At 49.3% G+C, this 27,065-nt stretch overlaps 3 protein-coding genes across 7 annotated transcripts in view; all 3 read right to left on the reverse strand.

Annotated features, from left to right (window-relative positions):
* Positions 1-964: 964 nt before the first annotated feature.
* Positions 965-5,521, reverse strand: NMB (neuromedin B). 4 transcript variants are annotated; one of them, XM_064456955.1, is made up of 4 exons: positions 5,340-5,521; positions 4,613-4,815; positions 1,429-1,555; positions 965-1,240 (listed from the first exon to the last, which is right to left on the reverse strand). In XM_064456955.1, exons 1-4 carry the CDS (start codon positions 5,473-5,475, stop codon positions 1,170-1,172), a joined length of 537 nt encoding a protein of 178 aa, XP_064313025.1. In that variant the 5' UTR covers positions 5,476-5,521; the 3' UTR covers positions 965-1,169. The 4 variants fall into 4 exon arrangements, 3 of the variants coding, with proteins under 3 accessions (XP_064313025.1, XP_064313026.1, XP_064313027.1); XR_010373814.1 differs by lacking the exon at positions 965-1,240 and adding an exon at positions 1,727-3,751 and having other exon boundaries at positions 1,483-1,555; positions 5,340-5,520; XM_064456956.1 differs by lacking the exon at positions 1,429-1,555 and having other exon boundaries at positions 5,340-5,519.
* An 11,030-nt stretch (positions 5,522-16,551) lies between these two features.
* Positions 16,552-24,015, reverse strand: SEC11A (SEC11 homolog A, signal peptidase complex subunit). The gene is made up of 6 exons (XM_064456964.1): positions 23,890-24,015; positions 23,676-23,785; positions 21,467-21,616; positions 17,780-17,899; positions 17,190-17,247; positions 16,552-17,024 (listed from the first exon to the last, which is right to left on the reverse strand). Exons 1-6 carry the CDS (start codon positions 23,938-23,940, stop codon positions 16,974-16,976), a joined length of 540 nt encoding a protein of 179 aa, XP_064313034.1. The 5' UTR covers positions 23,941-24,015; the 3' UTR covers positions 16,552-16,973.
* A 93-nt stretch (positions 24,016-24,108) lies between these two features.
* The window catches only part of ZNF592 (zinc finger protein 592), a 45,612-nt gene continuing 42,655 nt past the window's right edge, over positions 24,109-27,065 (reverse strand). Inside the window, exons 10-11 of one of the 2 annotated variants that reach the window (XM_064456959.1) lie at positions 25,913-26,170; positions 24,109-25,864 (exon numbers count right to left, since the gene is read on the reverse strand). In XM_064456959.1, the coding sequence (XP_064313029.1) occupies positions 25,628-25,864; positions 25,913-26,170 (495 nt within the window). In that variant the 3' untranslated portion in view covers positions 24,109-25,627. Of the gene's footprint in view, positions 26,171-27,065 lie in introns of both variants that reach the window. The other variant, XM_064456958.1, reaches the window with a different exon arrangement.

Here is a 27,065-nt window from a genome sequence, read left to right on the forward strand (position 1 = left end):
TCATTAGTATGTTCCTGCAGGAACAACACATTCATAAACACCTTCTGGGCTTCAAGGTATCCTTGAAGTGATAGGGAGCAAGGTGGGAAGGTCTCCTAATATAGCTTTCTCCCCTCTACTGGTCATCAGCATGTTCAGGTACTAGATCATCCCTTGGCTTGGCATGACATGGCTCTGGACTTCTGTCACTCTTGGGAAGAAGTGCTTTCCTCCCCATGGAAGCTCAAAGGTTCAGGTTGAATTTAGCCTCACAATGTGTGGCAGGGGAAAGATTATGATTTCATTTATAGCATCAGTCTGGGATCTGCTGCCAGGTTTAACTCTGCCTGGGGACATCCCCAGGGGTGGCAGAGGGACATAGAGTGTATCTATAAGCAGCACTTTCAGCAGGTGCAGGACCAAGCCTGCTCACAGGGCTGTGCTCCATCACTCATTTTGGGCAGCTCCTGCTTGTGCCATTGTTCAGCTGTCCTGCACCATGGAGGACCCTGGGCTTGTATCTCCATCCCTGTGAGTGCTTAGCTACATGCACAAGGTGAACATGCACGAAACAATCATCCCAAAGCAGGCTGAGCATTTAGGAGTCAGCACCTGCACATGAGGGACCACGGAAGAAGGTCCAACCAGGGCCAATGAGCCTGTAGTAAACCCCAGGGTCCCACAAGGCAGGGACCCTTTTTGAACCAGAAATCCCAGCAATGCCATGAGCAAGATGGGTTATAAAGATAAAGATGCTCTGTAGCAAGTGGTATAATCAGCTCATCCAAGCTTGTAATTTTGTCATACAGCAGTTAGGGTCTCCTTCAGCAAGTAGAGGCTGCAGGGAGTGAATCAGATTCCCATTTCTGGCTGTTAAGAGCCAGGCGCTTCCCTCCATCCCCCACCAAGCTGCTCCTTCTCCCTATTCTTCCTGCACAAGCCCTGGGGGTCTCCCTTCCCACACCCACAAAAAAGTCTGAGCTAGTCTGTGCTAAGAACTGGTTTTATTCACAGGGGCACATCAGACTCAAAGCAGAAAACATACAGAAAATACAGAGAGGCTCTGCTTTACATACAAGCAACCACTATTAACAATGTTACAGAAAGAATAAATAAAAGTCATGTTGCTACAGTAACCCACAAGGACAATGCTCTCCTCTGTCTGCCATGCACAGTCGAGCCTGTAGACCTCATCCTCCATGGCTGTGCTTCTTCAGTTTGAAAAATACTTCTCCAGCACCTTTGTTAAAAGCCCTGTCTCCTACAAGGAAAGGCACAAGGGTGAGACACTGGGTCCCATATACAGCCTCCACCAACATCACCTGCTGGGCATCACGGGGCAGAAGATCAGACAAGAGTCCCATGCTGGAACATGACAGCACTTTCAGGGGTGGCTTGGGGCAGCACATGAGAAGGAAAGAGCCAGGAGCTTGGCTCTTGCTTCCCAACCTGTGCTCCAACAGCTGGACCACAGCTGGCAGACATCAGAAGCAAACTTCTCCAGCTCACTGAGACAGCAGCCACTGAGTCGGGCTTCAGGAACAAGAGCAGCCTCAGGGCCTGATTCAGCACAGAGCTACACAAGAAAGCAAAGAGACAAAACACAGCAGGGAAGAGTTACAGAGGGATTTTGTGGGACTGGGTACTGCCCAGAGGTCCCAGAGCTATGCAGGGCAGTGTCTGCCTTCACACAGAAGGGCTCTCCCCACACCCCTGGAGCTGTTCTACTCCACACACATGGTCTCACCCTGTCTGCCGCCTGGAGAAATACTTTCACACACCCAAGCAGATGACAAGGGATGGGGATGATCCTCCTCTGCCAGCCAAATCCTTGTCACACACCATTAAAAATACAAAACAAATCCCTGTTTGCAAACCCTTTCTGCTGCGTGTTACTTCTGCCATCACTAACATGGAGCTCCTGCTTTGCAAAGGGATGGGAAACATCTTGAGACAAAATCCAACAGCAACAAGCAGGACTAATCCACATGAAGGGAAAGCAAGCAAAAAGACTAAGCCCTGGGATTTATTTAGTGTGTAGAGGGGCCCCAGAGAAAGGAAGAACCTATTTGTGAATGATCAATGACACCCTCAGAAAAGGAAAAGTCCATTGGGTTTTTCCAATAAAAGTCGAGTTCCCTTATCCTTCCATGAAGCAGCACACGTGCTGGAGCAGCAGAGCAACACTCAGAGGGCACGTTAATTCCTGCCTTGCTGACCAGGGGGGTCCCAAGAAAGGGAGAAGCTTATTTGTTTTTCTAAACTGAGTAGAGACTGAAGTGACAGATCCAGAGTAGGGGATGGACAGAGTTTCACAGAGCAGAGCTATTAAACAGCTTGTTAGGCAGGTGGCAAACACTGCACACAGATCAGTTCGAGCACAGGCTGGGTGCTGACCCCAGGTGTCCAACAACAGTCACACTGAGGGAGAAAGCTGTCAGGGTGACAGGAATTTGCATTGGCACCATGTCATCCAAAAGAGCAAGAAAAAAATAAGGTCCCACAGAAAAGTATAACACAGATAGTACTCAAAGGCACCAGGGGGAAGCAGTCTTGCAATATCACATGGTAGCTCAGAGGCAAGGATGCCCTCGGGGACAGGTGGTGAAGAAAGGAGCAGGAAGGCAGGAGTTGAATCCAGTGAGGTGCTCAGAGGTGCCTGAAGGTCAGACCCAGACCTATCACCCAACAAGGTCTCCACTGGCACCAAGAGGATGGCTGGCACACCAGGTCACTGGCCAAGGAGATGCAAGAGGCTTTGGGAGAAGGTGAGGGGTAGGAGCCAGCTGCACATCAGGAATCTAAGCTGTGATGCCACATGTGTGCAGGGAATCCTACCTCCAACCAGAGAGGCACCAGTGCAGTGAGGCAGGCACCTGGCCAGTATCTGCTTGACCACGAGCCTAATCACCCTCAACAGCAGAGCTCTCACACCCAGCACACACATGTGCCGAAGGCTGATGTGCAGTCCTGGGTGCTACCTCTGGCCAAGACCTGCCATTGAGCACTGGGAACAAGCACCAACAGGGCTAGCAGGGCACCAGCACCCAGTTGGCAGCTTAAGACACAGCACCAGCACTCAGGGCAACCTCTGCCCAAACACATCTGCCGTGCAAGCAGTGAACATGCAACTTACCTACACAAACGAGAGCCACAAGGATCACTTTTATCAAACTCACACCACATGCTCATGAATGTCTTAGCAGATGAGGCTGGGCAGCATATCCACTAGGTCTCCCACCATCTCAGGTAGTTAATGTAGCAAACACCCTCCTCCTCAAAGGCTCCCCAGGGAGGATGGATAAGAGTCCAGTACCTTGACAACCCTCTCCTCCCTTTCAGCTGCATCCAAGAAGCAAAGGCTGCAGCAGCGCAGCAGTCACAGCACACAGCATCTTATGGGGAACAGGGTGGGCTGGTGTCTTCAGGCATGCCCAGCTCTATTTTCATGGTGGAAAGCCCTCTATCCTGATGGGACCAGCTCTCTAGGAAGCCTCAATTTACCTTAGTCTGCTGAAACCGAGTCAAGAAGGTGCTTGAACAATTGGTGCCACTCAGGCTCGCATCCCTGTGACTCTGCTCCACCTGTGCCTTCCCCAAAAAAGGAAAGAATACGAGCAAGCACTCCTTAAACTTGGATAACAGAAGTAGCTTTACCTGTGCAGCGTTACTGGATAGCTCCTCAAGTACAGCAGCTCAGTGGGACAGCACATATAGGACCCACCTAAGAGGATTCGATCCCATTTAGGCTCACATTTACTTCCTGTGGTGACTAGAAAGGGTGAGACACCAGGGAAGCACGCATGAGGCAACAGACAAGCAGAGCCACACAGACCAAGCAATTCCATCTCTGCGTCCTGTGTGAAGATCTGTGTGCATGTGTTGCTCCCAGGGGCAGGTTTTCCACTAGTTGGGTGAGTTCTGAGGCAAAAGCCACACCGAGGAGGCTGAGGATCTGCTGATGCACACTGAGATTTCTGGAGCTCCTGCCTGCTCCCCGAAACCCGTGCTGCAGCAGTACAACACACACCTCCCCTCTGCAAGGCAAGCAAAAAAAGCTACATGCCCCTCAGTAATGAGGGATCCCAACCACAGCAATGCAGACCCAAGACAAGGGCACCAGAAGCCCAAGACCTTTTTGCAGGACAGACCCCTTTCCCTTCACATGTGGAGCTATGTCCCTCTTGGCCTCTCTTTACAGAAACAGCGGGGAGAAAGGTCTTCCCTGTCTCTGCAATGGCTGGAAAAGGGGACATTTTTTCATGGCAGCCACAGTGGCCAGCCATCCTCTTCTGCACCTGGCCAAGGAAGACCCAGATGCTTACAAACAACCCCTGGGCTAGAGATCACCACTACAACAGCTCCATTGCAGTGTCCCTTGCTTGTCCTCACACCCTTCCCAAGCATTTGGGACTACTAGCCACTGCCCAACTAGACACAGGCCTAGGGAGACTTCTTTGGCCCTTTACAGCTGCTCTTGGGAATTGATTTAAGGAGGGTTAACAGGAACAGAAGTGGGGGGACAACTCTAGCAGCCATGCAGATGCCCTCATCTCCAGTAAGGCTAGCTGTTGCAGATTAACATCTCCACCACCTCCCTGCTCTGAGCATCTCCATCTTAGTCAATATTCACCTGGTCAGTGAGGTCATATTTTCCTTGGTTCTCATCCAAAAGTCTTTCTTGCAGGAGGATTTTCAAGAGCTCACGGGTAAGCAATTCCATCATGTCCTCCAGCAAGGCTCTGAGAGAAGGACCGAAGACCATTGGCACTGCAGGCTCCTCTGGCGAGTCCAGGTGCGGGGAGCCTGTAACACTCTTCTTCCCCATGAAGTGACCTGCAACAACACACTTGTGTGTCTGCACAGATGCCTGTAGGGAGAGAGGCAGGGGCTCCTCCCTGTGAACAACACTAAGCTGTGTCAGCATGAGGTAACAGATAACAAGTCAACAAGAAGCACTGAGCAAAGCCAATGCCTAAATTAACAAATACAATAAAGTGAGGAGAAGCCCAGAGATCCCAGGTCCTCCTTCCACACCGGACTTCAGGGAAACTTCCCTCCTGCTGATGGAATTTCTGGGGTTAAAGGGATGCTGGACCTGTCACCAAGAGATGCAAACTCCTCCACGGAGGAGGCTGCCTCAGTTCTCCTGCCCACCGAGGGTCCTGCCTGCTGGGGCAGGGCTTGTCATGCCTCCCACCATCCCACTCTGCTCCTCGGGGCGCCGAGGGGAGCAGGGGGCTCCCCACAGGCAGTAATGGGGCAGGGGGGAAGCAGAGGGTCAGGGCTGAGCCGGGCAGCCGGCGTCCCACAGCCGCTCCACAACACGCGTGTCCGCATCCCCGTCCCCACCCCGGTACCTGTGGCCCAGAGGTTGCCGCGGGGGTTGACCTTGATCTTGGCCGCCTGGCTGCGGTGCTCGGCGAAGTCGAGGTGGACGGCGGGCCCCAGCGCGGCGCCGCAAAGGAGCAGCAGGAGGCACCGTAGCGCCGCCATGGCCGCCCCGGCGGGACCCGCTGCTGCTGCCGCCGCCGCCGCCGCCGCCGCCGCCGCCGCCGCCGCCTTATAGCCCCCGGCGGGGCGGGGCCTCGGCACGGGCTGCCCGCCCTCCCTCAGCCGCCCTCCCGCCCCCGTCAGGGTCGGGACGGACCCGCGTCCACTTAGCCGCAAACCTCGGAGCCCCGCAGGCTCCTCACCCCTCTGCTTGTCGTCCCCATCCCACCCCGAACCGTGTCATTCCCACCGCCTGGATGCGGTGAGAGATGGTGCCAGACCCACCGCTGAGGCGAACGAGCGGCGCTGCCCTGCCCTCGCCCACACATTCCGTGGTCCCACCACAGGAGGCCATCAGGCTGGGTTTGCTCCCGCTCACCCCAGGCTGCCTGTTCCCCATTACCTCCTGCTTCTCCTCCCAGACAGGAACCTGCTCCGCCATTTTCTCTATCATGCTACAAGTGGCCTTGCAAGGACACCAGCCAGCACCCACAGCCACCTCTCAGCACCCCTGCACACAGCCTCTCTGGGCTCACAGATTTTTATGGGTCAAGCTCTCCAAGTAGTAACCACTCTGACCCTCATCCACAGCTGGTTATTCTCTCTGAACCCTGCCTCCAGGTAGACGCCTGGGAGACCTAGTTGGTGAGGGCTGAGGCAAAGAAGGCATGGGGTACCTCACCATTGTCCATGTCCACTACTGTTTGCCCCAGTCACCAGCGGTGCCTTTGTGAACATTTTCCTTCTTCAGCTTTCTACACCTAAAGGAGTTTGTTGAGATGTGTGAGGAACATCAGATCTTCAACAAAGTAGTACTACCGATGTTCCTTGTGCATCTCAACAAGCTGAGCTTTGACTTTCCTAACATAATTCCTACTAGCCCAGGTAATATCTCCATATTTCTCCTAATGGCTTGTCCATGCTTCCACCTCCTTCGTACTGCCTTTTCGCACTGGAGCTTAGTCACAAGTTTCATTCCCAGTTTAGCCAAACCCATCTCCTAATACATCTACTTGTGTATCTTACCTCCCTGAGATCTCTGGATAGGGTGAGGTCCAGCACCTGTATATCACTACTCACTTTTTCCACTCCCTTCAGGATCTTGCAGACCGCTATTTCCAGATCACTACACCCAAACCTGCCACTGGTCATCACATTCCCCACCAGTTCCTCCTTTTCCATGAATGGGATGCACACCCAGCAACAGCATGGACTGAGCTGTGCCCAGCCATGCCATGGGCAGAGATAGTGGGGGCCTGGGACATGGACTGTTTACACCCCGGGCTCAAGTAAAATGAAGTCCATGTAAAATTGGAAATGTTTGATCCGAGGGCTCTGAGACAAAGGCTATGCTCTTTTTCTTCTTGCCACTTGCCTGCAGCCCACAGGACCCACATTATGAATGGGTGCTCTCAGGGGTTGTACAGCTGCAGGACAAACCTGTGTGTCTGAAACGGTAAAGAAAAGATGAGTAAGAGTGCCTAGAAATCTCCGCCAGCATGCTGGGCTTCAAATGATCTTCATTTTGTGTTGTCTACACAGACCACCGTCAGGAAGCAGAAGATCCAAAGGGTTGGTGGCCAACCAGGATCAGGTGGCCAGCAATGTCGCTCTTTCCCCAGCCACAGTACATAGGAGGCAAGCAGGGCAGACTCAGAGATGGTCACCAGGTTGAGAGAGAGTCCAGATCATCAGGCATGTTCGTGGTGATGAGGCAGGTCCCAGGGCAAGCTGCAGGTCAGGATGAGGTCTGGTGAGGGTAACCAGGGTCAGATATGTTCCAGACAGGTGGTGAGGCAGGTGTGAGAACAGGTCAAGAAGTCAGTCTGTAGCCAGGCACTGCTGAGCTGGAGACCAGTGCTCCTACAGCACAGGTCAAGGAATAACTAAAGGCCTAGGGCTAAGCTTAAATGGGTTCCTGGGCCCATGGGGGTGGAGGGTCTAGGTGAGACCCATGAAGGCCTGTTAGTGTCCTCAGGGCCCTGTTGGTTTCTGCCAAATTTACAGCTCCACGACTTTGCAAGGAGGTGCTGGCTGGTGGGGGAGGAAGTGCCTGGGATAACCCAGTTCTCCTGGGAACCGGCACAGGGAAGATTTATTAGCAACGCCCTTCTCAGCACTTACCACTGTTCAAAAGAAAAGGACTAGAGGTGACGCGTTCCCCTTCAACAGCAGGGAGTTAGAGGCTGAACTCCAAATGCAGCTCTAATGTTACAGGGAGGAAAAAAATCAAAAAGTACTCCTGCGTTAGATACACATCCTTCCAAACTCTGTGTGTGTGTCACGGTTTTAGCTGGGATAGAGTTAATTTTCTTCACTGTAGCTGGTGTAGTGCTGTGCTTTGAATTTAGTATGAGAATAATGATGATAACACACTGATGTTTTAGTTGTTGCTAAGTAGTACCTGTACTAGTCAAGGACTTTTCCAGCCTCCCATGCTCTGCCGGGTGCACAAGAAGCCAGGATGGAATGGGCACAGCCAAGATAGCTGATCCAAACTGGCCAGAGGGATATTCTATATCATATCATGTCATGCCCAGTATATTAACTAGGGGGAGTGAGCCACGGGAAGCAGCAATCGCAGCTTGGGGACTGGCAGTGTCAGTTGGTAGGTGGTGAGCGGTTGCATCACTTGTGGTTTGTTTGTTTTTTTCCTGAGGTTTTGCCCCCTCCCTTTTCATGTTATTATTATTGTTATTACTTTATTACTATTACTGTTTTAATTATTAAATTGTTCTTATCTCAACCCATGAGTTTTCTTACTTTGGCCCTTCCGATACTCTCTTCCGTCCCAGTGGGGTGGGGGGAGTGAGTGGCTGTGTGGTGTTTAGTTGCTGACTGGGACTAAACCATGACAGCGCATCCCCGTGGGTGGCCAGCTGGCTGGTCTGCATGTGCTCCCTTACTGTCTGGGAGGTGTGCCGTGCTGATGGGCATGGCCAACTAGGAGATGTTGCCTTCTAGTTGGTCCACCACCCATAGGGTGCCTCCACTAGCCTCATATCTATGTGTGCTGAAGGTCCTGGGCTGCAAGAAGGAATCTCACTCCACTTTCTCACCATGCTCCTTCCCTGTGTTCAGCAAGCATATTGCTGAGCAGGGCACTGCTGGGCCCACAGCTCTACTTGCCTTTTGAGGAGATGGCCCTTTTAGCCGCTCCACACATGCTGCGTGGGGTGCATGAATATGATGCCCACCATGGATGTGGCATTTGCAGCACTGCAGCCCTGACCCTCATGCTCGCATCGTGGCAGCTTCATCTCCTCCATTGAGTCAGCTGGGAGAGGAGTCCCGACGCCTTCTGTCCTGGTGGTACTGGGTGGCTGCGGCCACCGCTTCGGCTCTGGTGTCCCGTCAGTCCTCACAAGCCTTGCAAGAAAGTTTCACCAGTGTTTGACTGGGCTGCCTGCGATGATGCCCCTGATCCCACCCTAATCTGATTGTGAACTAGACAGACAACCAGAACTGACACAGACCGCTTCTCTTTTTCAGTTGGAGACCACAGGCTGTGCATGTTATCTTGGTCAGAATGTTAAAAGACTAGTCCCAGACACCAACAGACAGGTCCTGAACAGGAGGCTCAGCATGGGTCACCCTCTTCAGTGGCCAAGTGAGAGGCCAAGTGAGTTTTCCGATGAATGTGGCACAGGTGCTGAGCAGCCTCTGGGCAGACACAGATGCTTGACAAGTGGGGTCCATTCATGCAGTTTTACTGCACCTGGGAATAAGGACTGTGGCTCCGTGGTATGGGGCTAGAGTGGGCTCATCATGCTGCAGCCAAATCCCTCCATTCCTGGGAAGGCAAGAGGGCTGCCCCCTCCCTGGTCACCCTGGGCCTGAACAGATGCAGCCTAGGAGGTGGCTGCATCAGAAGTGGCCTTGCTTACAAATTGAGACCAGTTTTTCTCAATTTTTCAGTCTGTATCTTCTTCACAAAGACGCGATGCTGTTCCTAATTTGGGAAAAATAACTGGCACCCAGGACCTGCCTGGGAGAGGCACCATAACCTGAACTCCAAACCCCAGTCACTAACCTGGTAGGGTTTGTGCTAGATTTTCTGCCTCTGCCTTCCTCCAACTTTGGGGCACAAAGCTGAGCCCCCCAGTGCCTGCACACCCATCTGCCAAGCAGCGGTGGAGCCAGCACTCAGTAGCAGAGGGGGCTGAAGCCTGCTGATGTGACAGCTTTGGTCTGGAGCATGCTGAGACCCGCAGCATTCAGGGCAGGAATTGTCACTGCAGTGCTTCTCCACTGCTTGCTCTCTCCAGATCAGCAGAGGTTCACTTTCCCAACCGTTACAACCACCAAAGGAATCTTCCCAGCTTATAAATCAAAAAAGGCATTACAAATTCTATTTTAGAAATTGATTTTGCTGGCAAAGATCACCGCACCAGCTTCCACAGGTGGGGCAAGAGACTGGCCTGTCAGCCACCAGCTTCCTGCAAGGGCCTCGCAGTGGAGCCAGGGAAGGACGGAGGTGACTCAGTGAACACGGGGCTTCTGATAGACAGTTCCATCCTTGAGGCAGAGCGTGTGTCTGCACAGAGCTAACCATCCCGTCTCAGCAGGATAACCCTCTGGGACTGGGTGAGAGCAGCCTGCCACCACCTCTCCGCAGCCCTGCCAGGGATTGTTCCTTCTCACCCACAGCAGCCTCAAATCTCCAGGGATCCTTAGCTTGCACCATCGGTTTCCCCCGATGCCTCCAGCTGGAGGAAATAGCAATTGTCCGTTTTTCTCTCTGTTTTCCCCTAGTAATTCTTACACACGATTTATTTTCTCGATGGCTACTGGCCACTGAACCGGTATTTTCATAGCACAATCTGTTACAACCCCAGTGTTCCAGATGGTAACACTTAACTCAGAACCCGTTGTTTCATAAATAGAGTTAAAATGGTTCTTTCCCCCTGTGCACCATTTTATATTTATGTACATTTGAATTTCATCTTTTTTATTGCCCAGTCTCTTTTCACAGTTGGCCTTCATCCACGCAACCCTTTCTATCAGCAGCAAAATTCAGTATTTGCCTGCTTTGGCAGATCATTTTTGAATATGCTGAACACAGTCCCTGTGCAGCTCCCTGGTCTTTTCTGCTACAGAGATTGTTGCCTTTTACTTTTTGTTCCTTACCTTTTAGCAAACAATTTCTCTCCCTAAGGACCTCCTATTCCAGGACTGCTTCCTTTCTTGAGAAGCCTTTGCTGAGGGACCTTGCCAAATACCTTTGGGAAATCCAGATGGATGATGCCAGTGGGCTTACCTTGCCCATACACCTCCTAACTCCTTCAACAAGCTCCATGTCTACTCTTCAAAGAAACCCTACCCCTTTCCAGCCCACAGATCTAGTTTATAGCCTACAGATCCCTGCATCTCCACCTCAGCCACCGTTCCATCCCTTGGTGCCATGCTGGGTTTGACAGAACAGGTGCTCACCATCGCAAATAGCTCAATGCTTCAGGTGCATGTCCCTTCAGAGCCTGTGGGCAGCTCCACCCAGGCCTGGAGTTCATTGCTGTTCTCTTGGTCACTGATCTCCTCTGAGGGTTCTTCCACTGCTGGTGCCCAGGAGCTGACGGCAGCACAGGACACCTGGGGTGCCCTGTTCCTTATCAGAAATCAACTCTTGTCTGTGTTGGGCTAATAGGAGTATTAACAGACCTGTGAAACAGGCACTATTAGCAAATCATCCAAATGTACCTAAAGACGAAGCAAGATTTCACCAGAGAAAGAAAGGAGACCTTTCCCTAACTATGCAAGGTAAATGTATCTGAAAACTGCACAGCTAAGCGGGCCTTGCTAATGCTGAGCTGATAATGAACAAACATAACAGACCAACCTGGAAATACCATGGTTCACAGGGTTTAAAGCAAGGTCCATTTTGTTTCTTCTCTGTTGAATTGTGCTTTGATGCCTTGGCATTGACTAATGCATCTCCCAGAGAGGCAGCCAGTCTGGCCTGGGAGAGACTCTGAGCTGGAGAGCTCCAGAAACACAGTGCAAGCGCTCCCAGGCCCTGCAAATACCCACCTGGGCAGGCAAATGCATGCTCAAAACCGATGGCTCTAATAAAAAACAAATACAAAGAGCAAAGGCCCCAAATCCCCCTATTTGTCTCTTTCACAGAGCTCCCGGTGCCAATAAAACTCCTAGTAGCGGTTAAGTTGTTTCAGCCTCTTCTTCACCACTTCTCCAAAGTCAGGCCACATTTGAAGTCCTGCCATATGCCCGAGGGTCTATTTTGATGCATTTGTCTCTTGTTTACAAAGATTAAATCCCTCTGTTACATTCATGCGTCCACAGGCAACAACTGTTGTTTATAAAAGATAAAATTTGAAATCTTGCACATCTTGTTTTCAATTCTTTTTCAATTTTCATTTAAGCCATAAATGAGCTGTGGTTTCCCCTGAGGTTTCCCACTTGCTCCACACCCACCAGATGCAGTACCAATAACTGCTTTGTAAGAAGACTTAGAGAACAATATCTTATTTTCTTGCAGGCAAATCCAGGCCTAGCTCAGAAGTGTCCCAACCAGAATTACACGGCAAAAATCTGACATCCCAGTTTGAGTGAATTGAGGTTCAGAGCATTATATTGAAGTTCATTTTCTCCACATTATTTTTACTTCTGTTTCTCTGGAAACTGAAACCCTGCAAGGTTAGTTTCTATAGGGGAAGGAGAAATTGGAAAGGAAAGGTGATAGCAAGATCCTTGGCAGAGAGAGCTCCAGGAACTGTTTTAAAATTATTAAACTGAAGGAGCAAGAAAGTGAAGAGGAGCTGGGCAGAGCGAGCAAGACAGAGTGTCTGCTCCATCCTGGATCACAGAGGGTGCATTTCTGGTCCATCCCTAATCAGATTGTTCTTTGTGGAAGATACTTGATTTCCCTCAAGGTTTAGGGAGCTCTGCCAGATGAGGCATCCAAAGGACCTGCTAGAACTGAACGTGTGTATGAATCACCACATGAGCAGGAACACGTTTAACACATGATGTGCTCAGCCAGCAGAACCCAAAATGTAGGAAGGCCCTGCTCCACGGGGAAGCAGGACTATCTGTGAAGGAGCTGGTGGGTTTTTTTACAGGCATCGAGAGTTAAGCAGGGACGAGCACACAGCAGCAGCAAGGCCACCACCATGAAGAGGGGCTCCTCATGGTTGGGCAAGCTGTCAACCAGCAGGGAATCTGCCCAATTATGGCTGAGTAGATCCAACAAGACAGATCCACCACAAAAGCCACCTTGCCCCTTCCCATGTACTGAATCCAGCATGTGTCTCTGCAGAGGCCTGCTGCTTCCTGATGGGTGAGCAAACCGAAGCAGCTGGGTGCAGACAACAAAGGGATGGAAGTATTGCAAGGGAGGGGAGAAGGTAAAGGGGGCGGGAAGCTATTATATTGGCTCAAAAGACAATGTAGGTGCCATTTCCCTTTTCCTAGCAGCCATTGATGAGATGGTCAGACCAGTCATCTGCTACACACCAGCTACCACCAGGAGCTGCTGGCACTGATGGGAGCTTCCAAGGCTGTGCCTTTCTGGCATCATCCAGGCCCACCTTGCAGCCTGAGGACTGCAACCAGGACACTCCTCACCTGATTCAGCCATTGAGTCACTGACAACGTGTGGGTCTTCAGCCAGGGTACGTAAACATCTGCTTTGCATCTCTCCTGCTCCAGCAATGGAGCCATCCCCAAGTGACATGCTCTGCCTAAGCCACCGCTCCTCTCCTCTTAGCCAACGAGCTTAGCCCATTCTGGGAGCTGTGCCCTGGGTTTGCATTCATGCATTTCTCCAGCAGAAAGTGGTCTTATAACCATGCTTGGACAAGACTTGACCTTGCAGATGCTCCTCAGAAAAAATAAGGTTGACCTGTTCTTGTTTCCTGGGCAGGAAAACCCCCATGAGATTACCCAGTATCATTAAAGAAAGCATGCGACTCGTCGTCTTACAAATCCAAGCCCCAGAAACCCCTGCTAAGCAATAAGCAGTGACAGATCTGGATGAAACAGTGTAATGCTTATTATTGTTTAAAAAACAACCATGTGTTCAAGCATCATAAACATACAAAGACACCCTTTGTCTCAAGGAGCTTCGACTTTCAGCACATTGCTCCTCACAGCTCCCCTCCCATCCATCATGCTTTCGCTTATGCACTTAACTACAATATGAAAAAAGGTCACCCAACAAAATTCTAGCAAGGATCAGAAATAGCCCAGCATTGCTTCACTCTGTGGAACTGCAGATGCGATTAAGTGGTAATTAAGCAATGAAATTGCCTACCATAAAACCTGCTCAGTTTAGCTGTAACCACAACTGAGTCAGAGGCAATCTTAGCCCTGGCAGACCTTTTTTTTTTTCCCCTTTGTAAACCAGACCTTACACCACCAACATACTTTACAAACAAATCCCATTCCTGTTGTGACACAAAGATCTCCATCTTTACTAAGCCTTAGGTCTCAAAGGCTTTGCTGGAGCTGGCCAGCAGCTTCACCTTTGAAAAAAGAATAAAACTGAAATAAACCCAAAGATGCATCAAGTTTTAACAGCAAAACCCCTGGCTCCATGTGAACACAGCAGTGCTTGCCAAACATTAGCACCCAGCTGAACCAGAGATCCTGCACACTCTGTAGCTTTTCTGCTCGGCAAAGCAGAATAAGTCAGGTGGGGACAGGGCCGGCAACAACTCTTTGTCATCCTGCCCCCACGTTCTCAGTTTCCAGCTTGGGCAAGCTCATCCCTGGCACCTTCTCTTCCCACTGTGGCAGGAAAGGTATTAGAGGGATGCAGGAGGTAATGTGGGAGGCAGTGCAGGAGCTGGTGGGTGTTTGAGCTGTGAGTGGATTAACTGCTTATTTATCCTCACTCTAATTAGAGCCAACACCTCATTTTACAACTGAAGATAACACAGAACCACATTCTCAGCTACACCGAGATGAAAAGAGGCAGCACAGAGGCCATAGAGATGAATTCCCAAATCTCACACCGCAGCCCGATTTTAGGGCAATTGTTTCTGCTCTTAAAGCATCCGTAAACCCAGAAGAGAGCAACCCACTGAAGGTGGGCTGCAACATTCTTCGCCCCACCCTTTACCCCAACCACCCTGCATTTTTTAAGTGCTTCCTGATTGATTACTTCACATGCCATAATGCGAGAGCACGGCTGGGAAAGGCAAGGGCCCAAGACTGGGTTTGCACCCACACTGGCACCGTGCCCCCTTAGCCACACTGACTGCTGACACCTGCTGCCAGTAACCAGCAACGCCAGCAGGGTCACCCTGCCACAAGCAGGAGGGGTACATTACTATTTCCTAATATCTCAAAATGACCATTTCTTTTTTCTCAGAACTGGGGTTTCAGCAGATGCTCTTTAAGAGCTAATCATTGCGCTGTAATCATAAATCCTTTGTATTTTAGCCTTTTTTGTTAAATTAACTCAGTGACAGTAACACAGCTGCTTCTGCACGCTCAGATTTGAGCTGTGAGTGGATTAACTGCTTATTTATTTATTTTTTTTGTTAAATTAACTCAGTGACAGTAACACAGCTGCTTCTGCACGCTCAGATTTTTGCAAAAGGTGTGAAAGCAAGAGGACTCAGAGAACAGCAACAGCAGCACTTTCAGTGAGTTTTCACTGGGAGGTGTTGATTAGCAGGTTTCAGAAGAGCTCAACTCGGTCCTTTATGTGAGCCCAAGTTAAAAACCAATTTATTCACAAAAACAGTTTAAGCTAAAGGCAAAGTGGGGAACAGAGACTCAACCTCAGCGCAACCTGCAAAGGTAGAAATGCTGCTCCATGTCCTCAGGAAGGTGGTCTGTGGTGACAGCAGCTCCCAAAGAGACATTTTGTGTTCCCTCGCTGCTGCCCAGGTTTGGCTTTTGACAAAACATCCCATCTGTGACTCAAGCATTTTGGAGGATCTCTGTATCCAAATTCTCTGAGTTCTCAAGTGCTCCAGTACTGGGAGTAATAGATAGCAATAAAAATGGTAATAAAATCCCTAAGTTATGATTACTCAAAGAGCCACAGGCCCAAGGCTCAGTGCTAGGGCCTAGACCTATTCATAGACTCTTTGCAGGATCCCAAACATAAAATTATTTTTTTGCTTCATCCTACACATGGAACAAACCACCTGGTTAAACCAACTCACTTGGGATACCACAGGTCAGCCCATCTACTGAGCATTAAGCAAAATGAATGTAACTAATGGCACAATCCACCTCCACAGATAGGACAGGCCTGACAAGCCTAATGAGGTACATACACAAGAAAGAGAAAATGGACCATAAACATCCCGTTGGGTTTTGTCCTTGCCTTCCCTGACTGCTCTTACCCTACACAAGCTGTGTGCGTGGCAGCAGTAATCATCTTTAATGATCTTTGTTGCTGCAGAATCTTGGAGCAGTCATGAAGAAGAGGGAATAGAGGATGCGGTGAAGTGCACCTGAAGTAACACACAGTAGCTTTGAACTGTCTATAGATTTTGCAAGATGGAGAGAAGAGCTGTTAACCCAGGGGAAGCACAAGGCGGGGAGGAGACAGGCTCCCACTGCTGGGGCAAGCTGTCCCAGCAAGACAACCTGTAAGGAAACTGCAGAAGTGGGGTCAGGCAGCCTTGTACAGAGGTAGCAATGGCACCATGCTCCCACTGCCTGCTCTTGTGAAGAGCTGCCCTGGCAAAGGGGAAGTAAAATGTTTTCACGAGCCAGTATAGACACCACAGAGGTGAGTTATAGTGATCAATCGCTCAGTGCAGATGGCACAAATTGATATTGAAGCTGATAACTACAGAGTCTCTGCCTTGTACTGCTTCCTTGGGCTCTCCTCTGACACCACATCTACACAAGCAGGACCATCATCCTGAATGAGAAGCCTAGAAAAAGAGGTGTTACACATGGTGGCAAGTGGTTTCTTCTTTCAGGCCTCAGTGCAGCAGGGGCTCAGCCTTTCTGTAGCTTTCAGGTAAGCTGTAAGATGTGGCCAGCTGCAGGGATCATTAGAGACCTAAAACCCCTTTCCCCTCAAGGAAAACTGGGCAAAGAGGCTGCACTCAGGCCAAAAACAAAGAATGTGGCAGGGCTGACACTGGGTGAAATGCAAAGTCTTTATTTCAATTCTGAACTGGAAAAAACCATCACCTCCACAGCTCACTGTTTGACAGTTCAGTCAGCACAGGGGGAGGTCATGCTTGCCCAGCAGAAGCACCAACTTAGAGGACGCAGTCCTGTAGGCACTTTGAGAGGAAGCTCAGCTTCAAAGTATAAACACTGAACAGTTTGGCTTAAATTTTTAATATAAAAAACTCACTAAAAATGCTAAAATGTTACAAACCGTTGGAAATACTGTGACAAACATTCACCCTTACGCAGTAAAAACCAAAACAAACCCAAACTGGCAAGAAGCTTTGAAATGCATGTTTTCTTCTTCCTCCCGGCACATCGGACCATCATCTACTTAAAACGTTCAGCTAAAAAACCCACGGCACCTTCACCTTGTACTTCAGAGCAAGAGGCTACTCTCGATGGACCAGCACAAATAAACCCAGTAAAAAGAGGACTGCGTACTGCAAGAGAAAGAAGAGAAGACACAAGAGTGCACATTCGCATCTAAAGGTGCAGCAATAGCAGCAAACATAGAGGGCAAACAGTTCTGCCTGTGCATATGAAGTTCTCATGAAGTAATTTTAGCTGGGGTGGGAGAAGCAGGCAGAAAATGAAGGAGCTCTTACCTTAAATTTTGGATAATCATTCATTAAGATAGTCACTATTCCAATATAGGGCACAAATCTACAAGAATAAAGGTTTTATTAAGACAAATAATATTCAAGGGTGCAATGGGAGAAGCACTGCCCTGGTACTTGTACAAAGGAAGAGCCACTCAAGCATGCTGAGGGCTACTGTCACCAGGCTTGGGACTTCTTCCTCCCAAGCAGGGAAGCCATGGCAGTGGGGGCTGAATAACAACCAGCCCCAGAGTATGTTTTAGCCTCTGCCTTGTTCATATCTTGCTGATCTCTGCAAAGCCTCTGCCTCACAGAATAGTGTTAATGAAAAATTCTGATCACACCTGAGGGTGCACTGCCTTTGCATCAGTGTCTATCCAGCATCAAAAATCTCAAGACGCAGCTCACAGCTTGATAGCTTTGCATAAGCTAAGAACTGAACTACCATTGTTTTTTAACTCTCCACAGTACCTTTTGAAATGCTTTCAGACAGGTCACAAAAACCCAGCGGGGAGAGTTCAAGAGGAGAGGGGGATTAACAGATGGCATTGGGGGAGAGCAGTATAAAAAGCCGCATCTTGTTCAACTTCACTCACCCTCTCGCTCGTCCTACTACGTCCTTTTTCTCCAACCAGTGCTGCCCTCGTTTGTACAGCCCTCTGTCATCAACGGCGTTATTGTCTCCCTTTGTCAAAAATTTGATGTCACCATTTTGCCTAGCAAAGACAAGACAGGCAGGTAAGTCTGAGAAAAAGAACTTATTAAAAGCTGTTCCAGAACAAGCACGTAGAAACTAACACAAAGATATTAGAAGCAATCACGTCCTACATGTTCAAGCAGGATGAAAAAAGGGAAACTCTGTCAAATGCAGTGGGAAGCAGACTGTTCGGAAAAAAAACTGCCAACAGAAGAATGAATTCTGGCCCCAGCCAGGCTTTCTGTCAGACTTTAAGAACAAAGCCGGCAGGATAAGCCATTTCTAGCGAAGGTGCAACTATTGCCTCTTTGCTTTTGACCTCTCTTGCGTTGATGCTTCTCTTGCTTCATGTACGCATTGGGTTCTGGGCTCTGTACTGCCACCCAAAATGAGACTTTGGGGTTAAAGCACACCGTTCTACTCAGTAGTGGCCAGAAGCAAGCTGAAACTTAGAAATTATTGGGAAAGGGGGACAGAATAAAACAAACAATACCATTACAATACTGCATGAACTCACGATGTGCCTACATCTTGAATGCTCTGTGCAGTTCTGAACCCACTTTTTTGAAATGGAGAGAAGAACTGGCAAAGGTTCAGAAATGGGTAACAAGGTCTGGAACCACTTCCATACAAGAAACAACAGACCAGGACTCTTCAGCCTGGAAAAGACAGAACTGATGGGAGATATGGCAGTAGTCCAATACAAATGACACAGACAGCAACAATCAGTTTTTCACTGCCTCTTCTGGTACAAGACTGGAGGTCATCAAACCAAACTCAGAGCTAACAGGTTAAAACACGTCAGAGAAGGTGCCATGCTTAACGAACACGGTGCAAACCGAATCATGTCTCTCTGGAAGGATATTTTGGATGCCAAAATGTTATAGCAGTTCAAAATGTGATGGAGTACTCCATGTAAAAAAAGAAAAGGGGGCTATTAATACGGAACTAGTACTTTGTGCCTGAAATGGTAACTTGCAGAAAGCAGGGAAATTATCACTACACGCTCCCTCTAGTCTTTAGTTTGTCCTGAGGTGAATTAGTTAGCTGGTCAGAAACACGATCCTGGAGCAGATGAACCTTTGCTTTGACCTGGAAAGAGCTCCTACCATACTCTAGCTTCATACAGCCTGTTATTCACCCTTCCCCACTTCCATTCAGCTTGCTGGACAGCCAGCAACACTTGCTTCTAAGCAGCAGTTTGTGCCACTACTTGGGGATTGGCCAGGTAGATGCTGAGCAGGAGCGTTCTTGTTGCTTGATCATGTCGGCTTGCTCCCAGAAACAACAGATCAAATACAACTTGGGAAAGCATACAGAAGATCTTCTGAACTCATACTATTTTCATCATGCCCAAGTACCAATGTGCATTACTTGACAGCAGAAGCTTGGAAGAAAAAAAAAGGGGGAAAAAAGAACAGATCTTTCTTCAAAGCACATTTGGCTCATGATGTGGGAACAGCAAACACTCTAGGAGCTCACAGATAGTCTCGAAAAAGATGAAGATACCCAAAGGTGCAGGTAATGTAGTTTCAGCTCTGAAGACTGATAGTGTAGGAACACACCATCTTATTGAGCAAATTCAGTGCACTGTCAAGAACCAGTGTAAGAAGCCCACAGCAGTTGCTCTGCTGTCTGAAAGGTGAATGAAATCTTGTCTGGCTGTCCTGCATCAAAACCACTAAGTAAATTTTGACCATAGACTCTGTGTTCAGTGATAAAGAATGAGCTCAATTTCGCTCTGAACAAAGAAGAAAAGGCTAGCAAGTAAAAAAAAATTTTTCTCACTCAAACAATACTGATGTGAACTGGATCCTGAGTTGCCACAAAATCACTGAGAACGGGATTTCTGTTTTCCTTCATTTTGACATTCCTGTCAGCTATTACAGAGACTTTTTGCTGGTTTCATTCAGTCCATAACTACAGGAAGAAATGGGACACTCGGGCCATTCAGACGACACTCCTGAATTCCAAACTGGCACCACAAAAATATTCGTTAACTGGTGAAATAAGCAATTGACCTCAGAGGCCTGCCTTCAGTGCCTAGCTTCAGCTCACTGTACCTATTTTTCAGTTTTACCTTTGCTAAGCACTGGATACCTTAAGACCTAGAGCTGACATAGAGCCAGGCAACAAAAAGAAGGGTGGGGAATATCTGGAGACGAACTGCTGCACAGAATGCACGTTTCTGCTTCTCCTTCCCAAACACTGGCTGAGACTGGAGAAGACCCTGACCTTTCTTGCCTTTTCAATCGCAGCAGCACCAGAGCCCAGCTGAGCCTTTAGCATGCAACACAAGAGAAGGAAAGTAGCATTTCACTTAAAAGAGTTCCCAAGACATCACAAAAAGTGCAAAATTTACCAAGTATATTGACCTTATTTTTAAATCAGTGGTATCAAAGAACCCTACTTTGAAAACTGACATTGTTAAATGTTTTTGACAGAGATTAAATCTGAACAGCAAATTATCTGCTCTGTGTACTGGGTGAGGTGCCACTCTCTCATAGCCAGGACTTCAGCTGGACTGTTTGCATGCACAAAGCTGGCTGACCTTGACGTTGGGCCAGACAAAAAACGGTCTCGATTCCCCAACGTTGTGGCTGCTACAAATGCCTGGGAAAACGGACCGTCTCTATTCCACCGACCTCACCTGACCAGAGCAATCCTCAGACGCTACCTCCACATAGGATTCAAGCGATTCACTTAACCTAGGAACAGACTTCTGAGCCCTGGTATAGCTCTGGTTCATTCATATTGCAGCAGGCATTTACGCAGCAGAAACAGATGCTGGGACACCATCCAACTGTTGTCCTCTCAGAGCTGCCTTGAAGAAACAGGGATCCAGTTCAAGATTTAGTTTTCACTCAAATGCCTCATGGGGCTGGCTTGTATCCCCACAGAATGGCCTGGAGGAGTCACAGCTGCATCTTCCCCGACCAGCAAAACAAGAAAGCTCACTGCTGCAGAGGAAGCCTTGCTTGGAAAACTAAACCCTGTCCAACAATCAAACCAGAGCGACCGTGCTTCCTTTCTTCAGACACGCAACCTGCTAAACATTCACAGAATGAACAGTTATGGAGAGTGCAGCGCATATATAGACTCCGAGTATAACAACGCAACACCTTCTACAGAGAAGAAAGGAAACACCCTGCCTCTGCAAGAGAGCAGGGGCATAAAGACAAGTTTTAAAATAATGCGCACTACCTACAAAACACCCTTTTTCCGTAAGTTCTACCTCTACAAGCAATAGCCACTTCACATGCAGAAATGCAGCCAGACCTACAGGAGATGACATAGCAACATTACACAGCAGCTTGGGATGGAAATGATGGCGCAGGAGACATTCAGCAACATGGGGAATCCAGGATACCAGCACAGATTCCCCAGCTTGCGAATTCTCCTGGACGATCTTTATAAGTAAACCAAAGAGGGGGGATTTCATCTGCCTGAAACTTCTGTGTTACTTCTTCCTACAGCACCTGGCTATCTGTCACTGACGTCCCAACCAGTCGTTTACCCAAGGAAATGAGGAAAAATACAACTTAGCTAAGCATCTGCAGTACAATCCCCCAAATTCTTGACATACTTCTCATGAATTTTCAGGACACGATGGACTATAGGAATTTCCCTTCCTTCTATCCTAAAGACCACAATTTCTCCCACTCTGATTGGATCTTCAATTCGGTTCGTGAGGAACAGGAGATCTCCTCTGTGAAACGCAGGCTCCATGCTTCCACTGAAAAAGAGAAGGGCAGCAATATTTAACAATTTAGTAAACAGAGAACAATGTTTAAACAGTCAGAAGCAGGTTTCAGAGTTTATAGTCCTTTAAGCCTCGCAATAACCTTGGTGAAAAGCTCCTAAGAAAACCACTTGGACTTGGAGCCCAGGCCTGTGTCTAACCTCTACCACATTCAGACTTTCAGTCACCACACTACCAGCAGTTCAGATTTGTTGGGAAAAGAGCACTGCCAGCAGCTGCTGTTAAAAGCACACCGAATGGGAAAAGCCTTCTGCCTTCTTAATAACAGCATGGCTCACAACAAGCAGCACCTTCTTGACTTCTGAGCTCTCCATTGGCAGGGCTACACTGGCAGCACTGCGATGGTGGGAAGCTTTCTTTCATTTACTTTTATTTTTTGCAGGTAGACAGATCATCCTCAGGAACAAAGTACTGAAAGCATGCGGGCTCTTGTACTTCCATCTGGAACAGACAGACGGGAGTGCTAAAAATTTGTTATTGTGATTCATCACTTGCTTAACAGTCTCATTTCAGGCACTGCTATTCAAGTTATTTTTCTCCTGTCTTGTAAATGGCAGATGTTACAAAATACTTAACCTTCTCAATTCCAAATAAATAATGCAGTACAAAACAAAACGATGAACTTTAAGCATGGCATCTATTTGTGTTTTATCTCAAGACGGCGCAAAAGCTGCTATTCAGAATAGAAGATTATGTCGCCAAAGAAGGGACGTGACCTAACAGCCCCTGTCTTATTCACTGAAAGGAACAGCATGAAACATCTCCCCTGGACCCCAACAGACCCTTCAGGAGGGAACAGGAACGCTGCTTGGTTTTATTTTGTGGGAGTTTTGTTAAATGGCATGCGGTCTTTAACACTGATGTGGAAAGACATGGAAAGGCCAACCTGGCCACCAAACAGGCCCTGTGCAATATCTACATGGCGTCTGATAGCACCAGCACCTGATGGCTGCCCAGGAATGTTGGCCACAGGAATCTGTCCCAGGCACTGGGAGGGTGGGAGTGACACTGGTGCTACCAGCTGCACAGCATTTCTGCAAAGGCAACATGCAACACCTAAAACATATTCACTTACAGAGTGATAGCCCTTATTTTCAGCCATGCAGGTGAAAGGGTGCGGTTACAGCTCCCCTTTTCCAGGCCATGCTATAACTCACTGGAAGGCCAGGGAAAAAAAAAAAAGCAGCTGCGAAAGAAGAGTTAGTGGATACTTCTAGGGATGCAATATAACACATCCTCATGTTCACTGGGCATTTCAGAATGCCAGCTCCCGTTTAAAAAAAACCCAACAACTCTTCTTCACTATATGAGTTTCCTTGCTGGCATCTTAAAGATTCCCACTTTCTTTTCACTAACCAAGACTCACCACCAATACTTCAACTGCTCATGGAGCAGCAACAAGACAGGGGGACAGGCAGGGCAGGAGGTGCCAGTGTGCTGCCACATTCTGCTACCGCAGCTTCTGCTACAGGAAGCGCCACCAGCCTTGGTGAGGAGACGAGCTCGGCCACGAACGTTGCTTTTACACAGGGGTGATCTGCCCGACCAACGGGTTCACTGCTTGTGCCAGGCTCCCTGCCTCAAGCCCTTCCTTTTTCAAGGTTCTTTCACCCACACCGCCAAGCAGTTCTCCAGGAGGTTTGGTATGATCCAGGAGCACCTGGGCTGCGCTCTCACCATATTTCTTCGAAGCCCTCCCTCTGGATCACCTCCTTAACGTACGAGCCGGCTGTCCGGCCGACAGGAGCGGGAGGGCGAGGTTCCATTTTTACATAAGGCTGCCACCCTTGCTCACCCGCCTCCTCGTCCCTCGCCCTTCCCCTACGTTACACGACAGCCTCTCCCCAGCGGGGACGGGAGGGGACGGGACGGAGCGGGAGCCTCCTGCTGCCCCCGAATCCCTCTGGGAGGACAGCCGGGAGGCCCCGCCGGCCCCCAGCCCCGCCCCGCGGGGTTCCACCCCTCACCCCCGGGCGGCACCGCCGGACGGGTCACCATTTACCACGCCCACAACTCCCGCGGCGGGATTCACCTCAGCACTACCACGATGGGGCTCTCGCTGCCCGTCACCACCATCAGCCCCTTCCAGATCATGAGGGCGGACGAGACGATCATACCGAAGTTCAGCACCTGGTAGTACAGCTGGGGGTGGGGTGGGGTGTGTGTCAGGCCCGGGGTCCGGCCGGGGGGACCTGACCCGCCCCGTCCCCCGGGACCCACCCGACCCCCACTTCCCCCTTCGGCACCTGCCGCTTGTTCATGCGCCGAACATCGTCCAGAAAATCCAGCGACAGCATCGCCGGCACCGACAGCAGCAGCACCACCGCCCGCCCCTCCCCACCTCCTCTTCCGGCCCCGCTTCCGCTTCCGGCCCCGCTTCCTCCCGCGTCACCACCGCCTCCGGCCCCGCCCCTGAGGGAGGCGGTGGCCGTGGCGGCCGGAGCCAAGAACGACGCCCAGGCAGGCACCCTTGGATGCTTTTATTTGCGATACTTCGAAGTAAACATCATAGCAAGGCACAAACGCCGCTGCGGGTTAAATAGATACGTGATGGCTCGAGAGTGCCCCCTGCTATCCTTAACTCTACGTAGGCTACCTGGTAAAACATCCCCTAGGCTAACGTACATGGTATCAAAAAATACAAAGAGTCCAAACTGTTTGTATCAAAACACGTCGAGACAAGAAGGTGAGCGATCTGAATGCAATAAGATAAATAGTTCTTAAATTATTTAAACATCATCCTAGTAAACAATAACGAGCAGGGTTCTGGCTCAACGTAAGGAAAAAAAAAGGTATAGAAGATAATTATATTACATGAAGTGTGCGTGTGATGGGGGAACGAGTGAGGAAAGAGTCAATATGACTACACGGAAAGGAACATCTCCCAGGTGACAGGTAATGCCAAGCTGTGGCGGGAGAAGAGCCACCGGCAGGCCCCAGTACTGGCAGCACTGCAGGATGGCAGTTCCTGCTTCTACCAATACTTCTCTGGGCTGCACTCCCTTCCTCTGCCGCAGCAGCTCCAAACGAGCTGGTTGGGGAGCCCTGGCAGCGAGCCAACACCATCAGGAGTGCTGGGATGGTTTCGCTCCAGCCGACACTATGGATGGGGTGGGGGATGTTTTCCCCTTCTGGGGATGGTGCCAACTTGCCACTGGGCTCTGCCTGAGCTCCATGCCTGGATGAGGCACCAACCTCCGGGCCCAGCTGTACCCACCCCTGGGACAACTTCTAGTAGTGCAACCTCACCAACATGCAGCCAGCAAGTCCCCGAGGGGTGCCAGGCCCTGCTTAATGTGGCGCCTGGGTTTGAGCTGTGCTCACCCGAGAAGGTGGGGGCTACCAAATTCTCCTTCAGGATGATTCAGGTCCAAGACATTTCATTAAACTGCCTTTTGGAAAATAATATTCGGGCAATTAAAAGAAAAATCAGCACGACTTACAGCTTGGACCCGTCCCTTGTAAAGCAGAAGATCCTGGATCAGCCAGCATGGTCCTGACAAGCATGTTTTGCTGAGACTGTGTTAAGAGTTAAAATGAGTAAAACAAAGGCAAGATGGGAAGAGAAAAAAGAAGCCATAAATAGAAGGAGAAAGAAAGCAAGATAGGGAAGGCAAGGCAAGGCTGGGGCTCCGGGCAGAGGCTGAGGCAGTGCACACTTGAAGGAAGAGAGCTCATCTTAAGGAAACTACAGCTGCAGAAAGTGCTCCTTGATCCTCAGGAGCTAGACAAGCTCCAGTGAGGATTCTTGCCCTGCTTTCCCTTTTCACCTCTCCGGTCTGGCAGAGAGTTAGTGCTTAGGATGCAATGGCAGGGTTGGTTTTTTTTTTTGTTAAATTTCCCTTACAAATAGAAGTTAACGGAAAGCAATGTCCATCCCAAGAAATCAACAGAATATTTCAGAGTCACCCCGTCCCCACCCATATTTTGAGTAAACCCCCCCCAACAAAAAACTCCCGACCAACCAAAAGGGGTTTCTTGTTTTTAAGTCTTAAAAGACTTTGAGTGATTGTTCTGCGAGGTGCTATTCAGACCCTCCATGCCACATGTCTGACTGTGTTCACAAAAAACTGAGTCACTTTTGCACTCTTTGTATTTCAGGTTTTCTTCTTCCACCGTAGTGTTCATCTCACCATTATACCCCTCATGTCCGTTCTCACTCATCTCCCTTTGTAACTTCTGCCTTTCACCTTCATCTTCCTCCTCCTCCTCCTCCTCCTCCTCCTCCTCCTCCTCCTCCTCCTCTTCCTCCTCCTCTTCATCTTTTACTTTATGAACAATGAAGAGGTGTCTGTTCAGAGAGATGTGAGAGGTATAGCACAAACCGCAGAACAAGCACTGGTAGGTGGAGCTGTCCGTCTTGTGCCGAGGTATGTGTTCCTGAAACTCAGTACTGATGTCTGTCGCAAATCCACATTTAGCGCATTTCCAGTGCGCTTTCAGTTTTTTGGCTGGTGGCGCATCTGAACCTGCAGCGGTCTCTGCCTGACCCAACTCATCCATTGCCATCCTCTTTGAAGATTTTGCCTTAAAAAAAATAAGATAAAAAAGTTACTTTATTGTTCGAGCCCACAGAAGAAGTAGTGCTAAATTCCACACGCATATCTGAAGACACCTGAGGGTGAATACACATTGGTATTTTGATACAAACTGAACAAAGCCATGCCTACGGGCTCCAGTTGCATTGCCTTTCCTACAAGCACCTGAACACCTCACCCCAACATGCAGGATCCCAACTGCCGTCCTGCAACGTGAGATGGGAGACCTGAGAGGGGTTGGTTGGACAGAACTGTGATGGAGAAAAGAGAATGTGAACCTGGTGTGGGAAGGAGGAGCCCGTAGAGCAGAGGCAACTGAGAAACTCGGGGATGGTCATGAGCCCAGACTATGCTTCTCAGATTTAACTCTGAATATTTTCCCCTCCACTCAGGCTTTTTCTTCGTGGCATCTCTTAATAACTTATCCCCTCTGTCTTACAATCCCACAGCATGCTTCTCCTCCCATGAGGATGGCTCGCTTGCATACGTCCCTTCATGTGATTTTGTCATCTCCTCATCCACCAGCATTGAGCAGTTTTTCTTTAGGATACAGCTTAGAGGCTTGTATTTGCAGAACCAGCTGGAGCTACGTGAAGCCACCCTTCTGCCCCCCTTTAGCCAGGTGCCCTGCTACGCCAGCTGTGCTTGGGGGAAGCAGCCATCAGCTCATGGGAGTGAATTCTTGAGTCACCCCAGCTTTCCTTATGGCACAAATACTGTAGGGAGGGGAGTCAGTCTCTGTGCTACAGTACAGATGAATGATAAATTGCAGTGATATGGAAAATCTACATCTATTTCTAAAGTAAATGGAGCGAAGAAGCCCCATCAGCCAACACTCCACTCCAAAACAACCCAAAATAAAATTAGTTCAACAGTGACTTTTG

The sequence above is a fragment of the Phalacrocorax carbo genome, chromosome 7, assembly GCF_963921805.1.
Source record: "Phalacrocorax carbo chromosome 7, bPhaCar2.1, whole genome shotgun sequence".
NCBI classification, from domain to species: Eukaryota; Metazoa; Chordata; class Aves; order Suliformes; family Phalacrocoracidae; genus Phalacrocorax; species Phalacrocorax carbo.